The sequence below is a fragment of the Chenopodium album genome, chromosome 15 (genome assembly GCF_948465745.1).
Source record: "Chenopodium album chromosome 15, dcCheAlbu1.1, whole genome shotgun sequence".
In the NCBI taxonomy this organism is placed as follows: Eukaryota; Viridiplantae; Streptophyta; class Magnoliopsida; order Caryophyllales; family Amaranthaceae; genus Chenopodium; species Chenopodium album.
In genome coordinates this window covers 4,001,380-4,015,742 of record NC_137848.1, presented here as the reverse complement: position 1 = coordinate 4,015,742, position 14,363 = coordinate 4,001,380, and the positions used below count along the sequence as shown (strand labels likewise).

Genomic DNA, 14,363 nt, shown 5'->3' with positions numbered 1-14,363 from the left:
TCAAAAATTTATATAAACGAAGAAAGAAAAATGTTGAGGAAGAAAGGAGAAGGATAAATAAAGCTTGTATTTTGTTACAAAATTGCTGCATTTCATTAACTATGTACTGCGTTTGAAGGTGATGTAGCTATCTTGGCTGCATAAGAATGCAACCAAGAATATGCGCTCCACGCCCAGCAGCTCCACGAGATTGGATCTTTCATTTTCTTTGGCCCAATACTTAACTTAATTGATTCGTGTACTAGCTTGTAATAACTTGGATTTCTTCATCAATTGACCCCTTAATCATCAAACTAAATTAAATTAGTTCGGCCTTGAGCTTTAAAAATTCGGTCATAAAATACGATCAACCTCCAATATCTTTGTAGTGGTTCAATTAGCTCGAAAATTGTCATAAACTGCAAATTCCTACAAAATAATACCAACTCTACAAAAACACTAGAAAACGTATATTAGTAATAAAAATAGCTCCGCAAAACTAAAATAAGCACAAATATGACCGTGGGACAGGGAATAAAAATATATATAAAATAGACTCATCAAACTCCCCCAAGCTAACCCTTTGCTTGTCCCTAAGAAAGCAATGAATAAATAAATCAATATTTCACCTCAATTACAATTTAAATCAATAAATACGATTCAAGGTAAATCTGAAAAATTGTATCAAAGTCAACCAATCAAATCCATCCAATCACCAATCTTCCCTAACAATTGTCAAACAGAGCTAACCACAAGAGCATATAAAATTCAAGACTAGTGCTCACGCACTCAACTCTCATTTATGTGGGGAGTAAAAGATATACTCGATCGCTCTCCAACCACCCCTTTAAATGTGAACAATGCCCTCTCAACTCACAACCGTCGTGTGTTTAAAAAGACATACACTCAACCTAGTAGTCAACTCGGAATATGTCAAATCATTTTTCGCATTGATAAACAACTAATTTCACATTCATACAACTCTATGCACAAAGGTTGGAAGGTCTTCAAAGTTTGTAATGTAAGGCTAGGGTAAAAGGATAGGAAATATTTGGGAAAATGTGAGAGTAAAGCCATGTTTAAGGGGGCCAAAATTTTAATAAATAAAACCAAGGTTAAAAATAAATAATGACCAAATTATCTCCTACACAACTCTACTCTACTCTACAAAAATTCACTAAACAAACCAATCAATGATTTTTACAAATTCACCATCACTTACAATTTCACTCGTATAAAATTTGAGTGAACAAACTTTGATTTCACCATCACTTGAATATTGAAACAATTTTTCTTTTTGCTCTGTTTTTTTCTTATTATCTCAAATTGGAATTTTTTTCAACTTTTAAACAACAGTTTTTCTATTTTTTTCCAATCACAATATCAAAAGAACAAATTACTCCTCTTATTCTCCCACATTGTGCAGATTATGTACACACTACAACTCCCTCACTTCACTAACTATTAGCTCCCCCAAGCCAAGCTTGGGACTAGTAACCAATGAGGCTGAAATAGGCTTGTAATGTGGCTAAATAAACAATAAAGAGACACAAGCAACAACATGGGTAGCAAGAAGGAACAAATGCATCTAAAATCATCTGAAGACCGCCTAAAAAAATAAATGCCTTCGTCCTCCTCAATGTGCATAATAATGAGTCATACAAACATTACTCAAAGTTAAAAACCAATACTCAACGTCATTGACATACCAGGAACTAACACACATTCCTCACCAAATTAACTAGTCAAGCACCATATTCACATGTGGTTGGGCAAAATTGACGCATGTTAAAGTTTCAAGGCAATCCATCAAATCATGATCCTCAATATTTATCATCATATACCAAGAATCAAAACAATTTTGAAAAACTTTCATCAAGGGGCACAGGAAAGCATGATTCATAATTCATTGGAACGTATTTTTGGATTTTTTTTTTTTAAGCAATAAAAATCTAAACTAAGCAAAAAAATAACTATTCTAAACACACCAAAAGAAGAAAAAATAAATAAATAAAAAGAGAGAGGGTGAAAGATATACCATGCAAATACGAGAACTTCCCCCCAAGCTAAATCAGACAATGTCCTCATTACCTTAAAGGGAAGATGAAGGGATGAGAGAGAAAGATGGTGACTCTTTTGGAGAAAGACGGTGAAGAGAGAAGATGAAGGGATGAGAGAGAAAGATGGTGAACCTTTAGGAGAAGAGGAATGAGGAGGAGGAGAAGCGTGAGGAGAGAGGAAGGAAGGAGAAGAGACAAAAAGGGAAAAAAACGGAAAGAGAAGAGAGAGAAAACAGCTATTCAAGAAAATTAGGGTTAGGAGGCACCCCTTTTATACCTTTATTTAAATTTTAAAAAAAATAACATTGAACGATCGCAATTTGCGATTTTTGCGACCGCTCAAGGCGGTCGTAATAGAATTAATTTTATTTAAATTTATTTTACACATGTAATTTATAATTTAAAAAAGTTTAAATACCTTTACGACTGTTTAATAGCCCAAAACAGTCGCAAATCTGCGACAGCTTTGAAAACGGTCGCAAATTTACGACCGCATAAAAATCGGTCGTAAATTTCATATTTTACGACCGTTTAAATAACGTAGAAAGGTTGCAATTTGACCGTGAAATCTAATAAATAACATCTATCTCACATAATTACAAAGTATATATATGTGTGTGTTTTTCTTACGCACAAGAATATAAAATACTAAGGGCCTATTCTAATTGACTGAACTGAGCTGAGCTGAACTGAACTGAATATTTTATGAGAGAAGGAAATTAAGATAAGAACTGAATTGAACTGAACTTATTAGAGCTGAACTGAAGTGAATTGAATTAAAAATAAGCTGAACAGAATAGGCCCTAAGACAATCAAAGAACAATGCGCGATTATATAGTAATGCCAAATAGCCGAAGATTGTTATCTAAAAGTATGGAGGAATTCAATTAGATAGAACAAGCAGATGACGAAAACATACATATGTCATATATACATCACCTACAACCTGGAAACATGCCCCCCCTCTCCCATTTCTTTTTCAAGTTTCGTTAGCTTCTAAGCATAATTTCATGATTGAGAATAAGATATATAATAATCACACTTCTAGCTACTTAGTGACTACTCCTCTTTGAAAAATTAATGAATAATTATTTAGCTTGAAATCAATATAAAAATAATCACCATTTGACGTAAAAATAGCCTCTATGACAAAATAATTCACATAAAGCTTAATGATACGGCTAATTGAAATCAAGACAAAAAAGTGTAGATTTGTTAGCTAAGCGAAAGCGATAGACCTAATTACTCTCTATTCCAAATAATATCAATTTTTCCCCTATTTCCTTTCGTACATGTAAAGCATGAGGTTTTCAACATATATTATTACTCTCTATTCCAAATAATATCAATTTTCCCCCTATTTTACTTCAATGATTTCTAATTTCTAATTTAATGCTCTGTATAATGGTACAAAATTAATTAATTGTATCGAATTAATTCAAATAATATTTTATGTTAATATTAGTAGTTAAAATTGATACTTGTATATTAATTGATTGAAAGTGATTTTTTTAGGTAGGTGAGATGAACTGCCATATAAAATCAGAACCTTTCACATGTCAATCTAACCGAGTGTATAGGCTTGACACTTTGAGTGAGAGTAAGGGGGAAACTAAGGGTAAGGAAAATCCCTACCTAGTGCCCCTAGTGATTGAAGTACAATAAATCGATAATGGTGATATATTTAAATATGAAAATAATACCCTGTGCAACATATTGAACTACTTGTGTGAAATATTTTCCCTAGAGGCAGATGCACCATGCTCCGTGCATCTAATTTTCTTTAATTTAAAAAAAATGCGTAATGAACATATAGTTGTTCAGTAAAGAACATATAGCTATGTTATAAAGAACATCACATATAATTGTTTTGTAATGAACATATAGCTGTTTTGTAACGAACATATAGTTATTTTGTAAAAAAAAACATCCCGCTTTATGTTCATTATGTATATCTAAAGCACATTTGTAATATTAATAAAGAACATGATAATATAATGTAATGATATTATTTTTGTTCAAAAAAAAAAAAAGAACGTAATAGTATTTTTTAAAGAACATCTAGCTTTTCAATCTTTAAATGAATTATTTGTTCCATAATTGAAGAGTTTTGGTAATTATTTCCCAATCTCAGATCTGAGACTGGATGGAGGAGCTGTGCCAATTCGTTTAGAAATTTGTATATTTCATTTAATTTCACTTGTTTGAATTCTTTAGAAAGAGGAATAAAAATCTTAGAGAGAGAAATAGTTTATTTATTGAGAAAAAGGAGAAATTCTACTGAGAAGACGATGGCTGCGCATTTAGATCGAGTTTCGTGGTGCTTTTGATCGTTGTTTTGTTAATGAAGGATTGTTAATGAAGGTGAATATGTGGATTTGTTAATCAAAGATCGAAGGTAATTTTGAATGAAATTTTGTATTTATTTTTCATTAATTGTGTTATTTTAGATTTAGAATTAGAATATTTTGTAATCATAAAATTCATTGTTGATTTTCCTTTTTGAAATTTGATGAATCTGGATGTTGAATTTGAGAATAATGTGACAAAGGTTGAAGATGATGTTGTTTATAAGATAGTGTTATGTTCAGTGTTATTAATAGCTCTATGTTCTTTTATTATATTTTTCATGTTCTTTTAAAATAGATGCTCATAAATTATCATGTTCATTACATTTTAACAATATGTTCTTTTCAGTTTAAATATATGTTCTTTAATCTTTACAATTTTATAACATGTTCTTTTTACTTTTAAGTAAATGTTCTTTTCATTTTAGCTAAATATTCTTTACATTTCTATACAATATTGTTTTCGCTTTTTTTTGGAACGGATGTACCATGCGCATGGTATATCCGCCTCCATGAACCACCCATTGCTACTCGTGCCAAGAATAAACGTACTTGTATTATTTTGTTGATGGCTTGTGATGAGTTGTGTTCATCCCTCTTAACACTTTAGTACTACTGCTCAATGTAGTGTATTATTCATTCTACAATGGAATCCAATTCATGCAGAAAAGTTGGAAAGATATTTTACATGTTGATTTTCTACTTCCATTGATATTCGAACTGCATGTCTAAATTTGAGAATAAAGATTAAAGATTGTCCATCAATTTGTGGTCCTTCAATTCATTGGAACCACATTAAATATATACTCTCATTACAACATCGCAATTAGTTGTTTTTTTACTTTTATTTTATTTTTCAATTTTTTGAGAAAGATTGCCAACGATTATTGCAGTCCGAATAATCTTTGCGGTTGTCGTTAATTTAAGCAATTTGCCGTATAATGAAGTAGCTTCAAGGTTTTTTTGTTCATCTCCAATTAATATCCATCGTCGCCCATTTCGCCATTTCGTCCTTTCCTTTCTCCTCTTTGGTGTTCGTGTTGCAGAAATGAATTTTTTTTTTAATAATATTAAATTAATTACATGGAAATGACAATTAATTTGAATTTCAAACATCTGAATTTTCATTCAAATTTGAATGAAAATTGAAAATTAGTGGAAATTGGGGCCCAAGCATAGAACCAATGAAATGCTGCCAGCTATAAATGTATGTGGGCTCCACATACAGTGAATGTATGTGTAGCTTTTTTCGGTCCTTTAATGGCTAATATAGACATATAGTGGTACATGTCTGCAAAAAATAAAAATAAAAATAAATAAATAAATAAATAAAATAATCAAAAATAACAAATGAAAATCACGATCTTTATTTATATACTCATCATTCTTTTGATATGTTGAATCTAATTCACAAAATCCACGTTGAATATTAATTATATTAGGTATATTATGGTGTGTTTTATTCTCCTAATTTACTTAAATAAACTTACTAACAAATTATATAAATCGATCCTAGGCTTCAACCATCAACTTAAGCTTTTGGTTGATTGGTCTTTTAAGCTGATGATTGAAGCCCATTATCAGTTTATATACTCTATCACTTACCTTAATCTTATTAAAAATAATTTAGAGCTTATTTTAATTGAAAAATGAACTTTGGTAGCTCATCTTACTAATCCTTGTCAAAAATTATCTAGACTTTACTTAAACTGGCTTATCTTATCTAAAGTTATTAACCGTTATTTATACTTATATTAATCTTGAAAAATGTAAATAAGATGAACAAATTTTTATTTTTATTTTATTTATTTTTTTGACAAGAAAATGAACAAAATTAAACATGACCTAAATGGCTAAATTCATACAAAATTCATAAGCCCTTTCAACTAGCTTAAACTAGTAGTTTGTTTTGGGTTAAAACACTTAGCTTACTCAATAAATATTTTCAATGTATATAAGATATTTATGCAAATGACATTGGAGGTCAAGCAAATGCAAGAGTAAGTATTCATATATCTTCAATAACCTTATTACTATATGAACTAGCTTAGTTTTTATTGCTTATTATGACATGATAGTTTTAGACAAACAACTCCCGAAAACAAGCAAGAACGAATATCACATGCCTATATCGTGTTTCTCCCTTCTAAATTGTGTGGTGTCCCTTGCATGATAACCCGACCTAATGACATCTTTACATACAACAAACTCACTAATTACAAAACCTTACTCAACTGATCAATCTAAACACAGAAAACTTTAAGTTGATCTAGGTCATTAAATGTACTCAAATCATCCTACCATCCTCCATTTATAAATGGAACAAAACATACCTAAGTACCTAGCTTTACACAAGTCGTTATGCATTTGATGATTAACCCCTTTGCTTTCCTTCTACTCTCTTCTTCCTTCCCTATTATTTGACCACCCTTTTTTTTTTTAATAAAATAAAATTATTTCCCCTCAAATTATTTCTTGGCGGGCTTTGGGCCCACTTACTTCTCATCAAATCCTCACATTAATACCCCTACCCACCTCTTCTCAACCGTATTCTCTCTCCTCCAAAAATAATTCCAACAAAACCAACACTTGCGAAAGTATACACTAGTCATCCTCTGTTGATGTAACGCTAACACCCCAAATATTTCACTAACTTGTAAAAAAAAAATGAACCTCCATTTTTTTCTTTGTTCATTCCTCCTCCTCTTCACGATCACATCTAGAGTTCATTCTTTATCCCCCGACGGCCTCGCTCTCCTCTCCCTCAAGTCGGCCGTCGACCACTCGTCCTCGTCCGCAATCTTTGCGGACTGGGACGAGAATGACCCCGATCCCTGTGGATGGACTGGGGTCTCTTGCGACGGAAATTCCACTTCTAGTCCCAACCCTCGGGTTGTTGGAATATCCGTCGCAGGAAAAAATCTCCGAGGGTACATCCCCTCGGAGCTCGGCTCCCTTACTTCCCTTCGAAGGTTGAACTTCCACGGGAACAGTTTCTACGGCTCGATTCCTGATCAAATCTTCAATGCGACTTCACTTCACAGCATTTTCTTATACGGGAACAATCTCTCTGGTCCTCTCCCAACCTCCATGTGCTCACTTCCAAAAATTCAGAATGTAGATGTTTCTGGAAATTCACTCTCCGGCGAGATTCCGAATGGTTTGAAGGAGTGTAAGCAGCTCCAAAGACTGATTCTGGCGAGAAATAACTTCTCTGGTGAACTTCCTGGAGGAATTTGGCATGAACTAGTGAATCTAGTTCAACTTGATTTATCGTCTAACCAGATACAGGGGAAAATCCCCGAAGAGCTCGGAGAGCTAAAGTCGCTCTCCGGGACATTAAACCTTTCGTTCAACCATCTATCTGGGAAGATCCCCAAGTCTCTTGGGGATCTTCCCATGACGGTGAGCTTCGACCTGAGGGCGAATAATCTGTCTGGGGAAATCCCCCAGACAGGCTCATTTGCCAATCAAGGGCCCACTGCCTTTTTAGGGAACCCGCTCTTATGCGGGTTCCCATTACAAAAGGACTGTACTAAAACAACAACAAACCCGAACTCTCCCCCACCCGAGGACAGTAGGGGGATCAGCCCCAAGCGAAAGGGGCTAAGCCCGGGGCTGATCCTCCTCATCTCCGCAGCAGATGCTGTAGTAGTCGCCTTCGTGGGGCTCGTCCTCATATACTTTTACTGGAAGAAAAAGGATCACTCCAGTGGATGCAGCTGCACTGGCACCATCAAGTTAGGACGACACATGAACAAAGACAAAAAAACAGGACTCTGCTTTGGGTGCTTCAGAGGCGGATCAACAAGCAACGACATCGAAAGCGAGTCGGACAAGGGGAGTTCCGAAGGCGGCGAGGGTGGTGGAGAAGGGGAAGGAGAGCTAGTAGCAATTGACAAGGGTTTTACATTTGAGTTGGATGAATTGTTAAGAGCATCAGCTTATGTTTTGGGAAAAAGTGGGTTAGGAATAGTTTATAAAGTAGTGCTTGGAAATGGTGTGCCAGTTGCTGTTAGAAGATTAGGAGAAGGTGGTGATCAACAAAGGTATAAAGAGTTTGTTGCTGAAATCCAAGCAATTGGGAAAATTAAGCATCCAAATGTGGTTAAATTGAGAGCTTATTATTGGGCTCCTGATGAAAAATTGCTCATTTCTGACTTCATTTCTAATGGCAATCTTGGTAATGCTCTTCGAGGTCAGTCCAAATCTCTCTTTTTGGTTAATTCTTTTATATTTCTATCTTGTTTTACTTAGAATATTATATTAATGTGCATGAATAAAATTATGGTAGTATTATGGTTTAATTAATGAGATAGATAAAGAGGTGAGTTTAATTAATTTATGGTTCCTTTGACTTAAATACATACGATACAATGTTTAGAATTTGATTTATTACACTGGTTTAAGTACAAAATCTAATTGAAGGAATGTTGTTTATGGTGCACATAGGACGATTATTAATTTTGACACCAAGTACGGAGCTATTTTTGAAATCCTATAGCCTTTTTTTTTTTTTTTTTTTTTTTTTGGATTTATGACTATTTTAGAGGTTTAATACTACTTATACTACTAGACTACTTCAAATAGAGGCTATGTAAACACAAGTTAATATCGTGATAACTAATTTCAAACAGAGATATAAGTCGGATTCACCATAACTTATAGTTAGGAATTATTTGCTCAAAGGACAAAAACCATATCATATAGACTAGCTGCTAAAAGAGTTACCTTTGTCATACATGGGAATATATTGGTAAAGTTTTGAGTGCAGCATCCTTTTAGATTACTAGCAGTAGCATAGTTTGCATCAAAGTTGAGTAAAGTATGGTTTTTTAATACAGGACTAGAATAAATAATTAATCAGTCTAATGTCTAATATAATTAGCCTTATGTTTGGCATTTAGTGATCTACTACGTTATATATTTGCTACTTCAAGAATTCAAGTCGTGCCAAAATCAAGCTTATTTTATGTCTCTAAATTACTAAATATATATAAGTGGTACTATATTATTGTCTAATTTTATACTTCATTTTAAAATGGTCCTCACATTGATCTTTTGAGAAATCTTTGCTGTTACTTAGTAGCTGATGGTCTATGTTCATGCTGAGAATGAGTGGGCAAAAGTTATTTGACAAAAAAAAAATGAATTTTATTTGGATTCAAAACTTGGCATTACGATTCAATGATATATGACAAATCCTTATTTAATAATCATTTCATATAAACACAACTATTTATAAGAGTCGGAATTTTTAAATGTATGACCTTTAAAAAAAAAAAGTGTTGTTACTCACAACTCCTTAAGGGAAAAAGAAAGTGTCTTTACAATGACTTTTCAACGTGTTAAATAGTTTAGCTACAATCATAGGCTTCTCATGTATAAAAATGGTATATGTTGCAAAATTTTTGGAGCGATGGTAGGGAGTGTGACGCTATAATTAAGAGATTATCGGATCAAACCATTGCACTATTATGTAATACGCACTTGGTTGAGATAAGGGTGATTGACCGAATATGACATATTTGAGCCTTATGACTTTTTTTTATTTGGCAAAGGAGCCTTGTGACTTAATTTATGCAACCTTGATGAATCTCCACTATTAATACTAGTTACCACTTACCAAGTACCATACCTCTATATGCAAAAAATTTAATACAACATGAATTTATGAATAAATAAACATAACACCTAGCTATGGCCCATAACATTATAATATGAGATGTTAAACACAGTAAATGTTGGTCATCCTTCAATCCTTTTATTTCTTACTTGTCCTGGAATTATAGAGTTTAATTTGGTGGGGTAACCAATATTTATGGCCAACTAATCCAATGCTACAAAAAATGACATTTCTACCCTTTATATACTCAAACTTTTTTCTGTTTTCTTTTATGAAACTTAAGGTGCAATGTAGGAGTAGATGGTAATTTTGTAAGTAGAGATTGATGTACATAAATTGATAAATATGTTAGGATGTAATGAGTAGTTTTCTTGGTGGGTTGCTCTGTTTAGGACTATGTAGGTGAGCATCCAATGATGAAAATGTTGAGTAGTAGCTTTGAAGGCACTTTGGTGAAATGATACTTAAAGTCGTACACCATTGTTACTTGTGGAAGTTTGAGAGTTAAGGTTGTTCCCCATTACCATGAAATAAAATTGTTTGTTTTATTGGAAGGACTACCTAGCCTTTTGCGTTACATGGTGCATTTATTGAAATATATATCACGTATTGTTAATAAAACCGGGGGTTTAAAAAAAAAAGCCACCCCCCTTTTTATGTATCTTGGGTAGCTAAGGTTTATTTTGGGTAATCATGTAAACATAAATTAGATTATAGACATATATGAACGATATTTAATGATAGATTGTGCATATGGAAAAAATACAAAGTAAATGTAACATTAAGATAAAAATAAATGTGATGCATTTTACTTTATAGCAATAGTTTTAAAAATATATATTTAGGTCGACCTAACTAGAAAGACTGCATTTTTTGATGAATTAAAAGGGACTATATTTTATTAAAATATATTTTTTGTTATCCCCCTTATTTTAAATATAGTTTTGAAACACAATGTCAAAATGTCAAACTATATCTAAAGAGACTTTGACTAATAAATTTTGGCCATGTAGTTCATACCACTAACTTTGGTAGTTGACCTAAAATGGTTTTCTGTCAATCAAAATCCACCTAAGAATGTTTACTTTTTTTTTTTTTTTTTTTTTTGAAGAAACCTAAGAATGTTTACTTGGTTGCACATTTAACTAACAGTCATACATATTCAAACATTGGATGCTCTTAACTGCATTATTTTTCTTGGAAATTTCTACAAATAATGGATAATTAGTCAAATTAAACCCCCCAAAATAAGCAATAATAATGTAGCACACTCAGTACTCTCAGATTTAGATCCATCAGTATAATTTTTAATTATAAGTTTAGATGGATATTCAAAGCTCTTTTGTCTTTGTCTTTGTCTTTGTAGGCTTTGGTTGCCAAGATTCTCTCACTAGCTAATTGGTGCTGCCAAAAACTATAGAATATATTTGATTTTTTCATACTGAATTTGCTCCTATTAGTTTTAGATTAACATTCAAATAATTTAGTGTTATGCCACTAGGGGTTTAGGTTGTAAGAGGTATTAGGTTCGATTCTTATCTGATCTTTTAGTTTCTTTTTTGAATCAACAAAGAATTAAAGTCTTAGTGCACATGTTGATAATGTAAAATAACATGGGTGATTAAACGAAAATTGATACTTGTACATAAATTGCATTTATTATTACACGTGAGTGATGTGACAAATTTCATTCTTGATGGAACAGGGAGAACAGGGCAACCATCAACAAGCCTAACATGGAAAACAAGGTTGAAAATTGCCAAAGGAACGGCTAGAGGTTTGGCCTATCTTCATGAATGTAGCCCTAGAAAATTTGTACATGGAGATATTAAGCCATCAAACATCCTCCTCGACAACGAGTTTCAACCACATATCTCCGATTTTGGCCTTAATCGTTTGATTAGCATCGCGGGGAACAATCCTTCCTCCTCCGGTGGGTTCATGGGAGGTGCACTCCCCTATGTTAAGTCCACTAGTCAAGAAAAAATCAACAACTATCGTGCACCCGAGGCAAAAATCCCTGGTAGTCGACCAACTCAAAAATGGGACGTGTACTCATTTGGAGTAGTCGTGCTCGAGTTACTAACAGGGAAATCCCCTGAACACTCTTCCCCAACAACGTCGACTTCAACTGAAGTACATGATTTGGTGAAATGGGTTAGGAAGGGTTTTGAAGAGGAAAACCCGCTTTCGGAAATGGTAGACCCTATGTTGTTACAAGAGGTACATGCTAAGAAAGAGGTGTTGGCTGCCTTTCATGTGGCTCTTTCTTGCACTGAAAGTGATCCTGAGGTTCGGCCTAGGATGAAAAATGTGTCTGAAAATCTTGATAAGATTGGGAGTTGAAAAATATAGTGTTAATGTTGGTTATGATTATTGTTATTATTATTATTTGTGGTGATTTTTGGTTAAGATTGAATATGAGCATCCACCAGCATTTTTTGCAGATTCAAGAGGTTAACAATTTGTGCTCCACAAATTGGTAGGTTTTGACACAAATAAAACTATCTTTTCGGCTTCATTTATACATTTACGAAAAAAATTATGTAGGTTGGGTTGAGGTGGAGGGGCATACACATTCTATGATTCTCATTTGTAATTTAAAGTAAATTAGTTTTTTGATCTGTTCGATATAAGGTTCTTTTTTAGTTATGATTTTTGTAGTATTAAGTGTAATCTATATTCCTAAACGAACACATGGTTGAGAATCGTTACATAATTAGTTTGTGAGTATAATTTATTTTCCCTCGCATACAATTGATATATTCAAAAGACAATTAGTATCTAAAAGTAGTTTGTTCCATTTTCTTGCTTAATTATGCAAATTAATTACTTTGTCAGGTTGATATTCATGGGACAGAACACAAATAGACAATTACGAAATATTATTAAAACAATGTTAGTTCAATATGTGTTTAAGGTAACTTGACATAGAACAGTACATATAGAATGAAATGAAATAATTAGTAATTTTGGCATCCATCTTCAGTTTATTTTTTGTTTTTGTTTTTTACCCTTCCATCTTTCATAAAAACCGAAAATCTGTATCAAAACAATAACCAATCAAACCAATTAGTACCAAGAAAGGCGACAATTAAGAAAAAGTTGAACCAAGGTAAACGAATCAATAACAAAGAATTTAAAGATGGTATCTCCAATGATCACTCTAAAGTAACCCAAAACGTGGGCGAATTCTCTAGAACCTCCACTATAGCTAAGTTAAATGTACTTGGCTATAAAATAAATACATTTTTTCGTAGAGTTCATATAAATTTTGGAGTGATGTATGTGTTGTGGGGGTCTTACTTAAATATTGGAGTTTCAAGATTCGTCCACTCCATGATCAAAAGTTTTAAAGATTCCAAGGTTTGTCCACCCTTATACTTGTATACCACTAAGCATAGATATCAAATTACTTGTGTAAATCTAAGTGTTATGTACTAATCTTGTCTTATACCTAATATGTTGTCTCTTTTTTCTTTTTATATATATGGTTTTGCTTTTCCTCCCTTTAGTAGGGGATTGTTGGAATAGGGAGAGTAAACGACATGTTGTTTGGTCAGATTGTAGTTTTTCTACTCGATCAATTTACTCCACAGATAGCTTGTATGTGGCCTATCATATTTGCCAAAAGGTGGGTTGTGGAGTAGCCTTTTTCCATGTCTAAATTCATTTAACAAGTATGTTGGCTTTCTTTTCATCCTCTTCCTATGTAATCTATTTGTAACTCTCTTCAATTATGTGGTTGTTAATGGTGATTAAGTCTCCCTCTTTATTCTAATTTAATCACTTGTTGAGGGTTACAGATATCCTATAATCTTCCTTGCTTTGGCTATACATGGCTTGGAACCTTTTCAGAAAATATACTACTACTATTGAAGCTACTCGAGGTCATACTGCTACTTCAACAAAGGTTGTACAGTTAGCAGGAGCCAGCTCAGCTATTGCATAGATTATGTTATAACAGAATTTCCTAAAAATCACGGAATTAGTTACAGATATTTTTGTTAAGTTAGTTGCAGATATTTGTAATCTTCTTACAGTAGCTTCTAGATAGTGTAATGATGTATATATACTCTTTTTGGCTTGTATACTAAGTTAACACATCATAATACAAAAATTTCTCCCAAAAACTTCTCTCAATTTTCTCTCAATTTTCCTGAATTCTACTAGAATTAACAACTACATATACAATATACTTAACTAAAAAAAAGTTAAAACACATTTCTTCTTTTTGTAAGTTTATATGACTTCACATCTCACCCAAAAGTGTCTTTATGTGAGAGTGGTGTTTAACCTTAAGAAACATACCGGCAATACATTTGAGCACCCTGCTTGCGTCGGGATAAA

The 14,363-nt window shown here is 33.0% G+C and overlaps 1 protein-coding gene across 1 annotated transcript; it reads left to right on the top strand.

The window, feature by feature from the left end:
* Positions 1 to 6,930: 6,930 nt before the first annotated feature.
* Positions 6,931 to 12,749, top strand: LOC145581631 (receptor protein kinase-like protein ZAR1). Its single transcript, XM_081638648.1, has 2 exons — positions 6,931 to 8,585; positions 11,719 to 12,749. Exons 1-2 carry the CDS (start codon positions 7,055 to 7,057, stop codon positions 12,357 to 12,359), a joined length of 2,172 nt encoding a protein of 723 aa, XP_081494774.1. The 5' UTR covers positions 6,931 to 7,054; the 3' UTR covers positions 12,360 to 12,749.
* Positions 12,750 to 14,363: the final 1,614 nt, after the last annotated feature.

Excerpts from the sequence above, each read along its gene's own strand:
- LOC145581631 (XM_081638648.1), top strand. The coding sequence starts at position 7,055 with ATGAACCTCCATTTTTTTCTTTGTTCATTCCTCCTCCTCTTCACGATC. Across the intron at positions 8,586-11,718 it reads TCTTGGTAATGCTCTTCGAG|GGAGAACAGGGCAACCATCA; the intron begins GTCAGTCCAAAT and ends TTGATGGAACAG.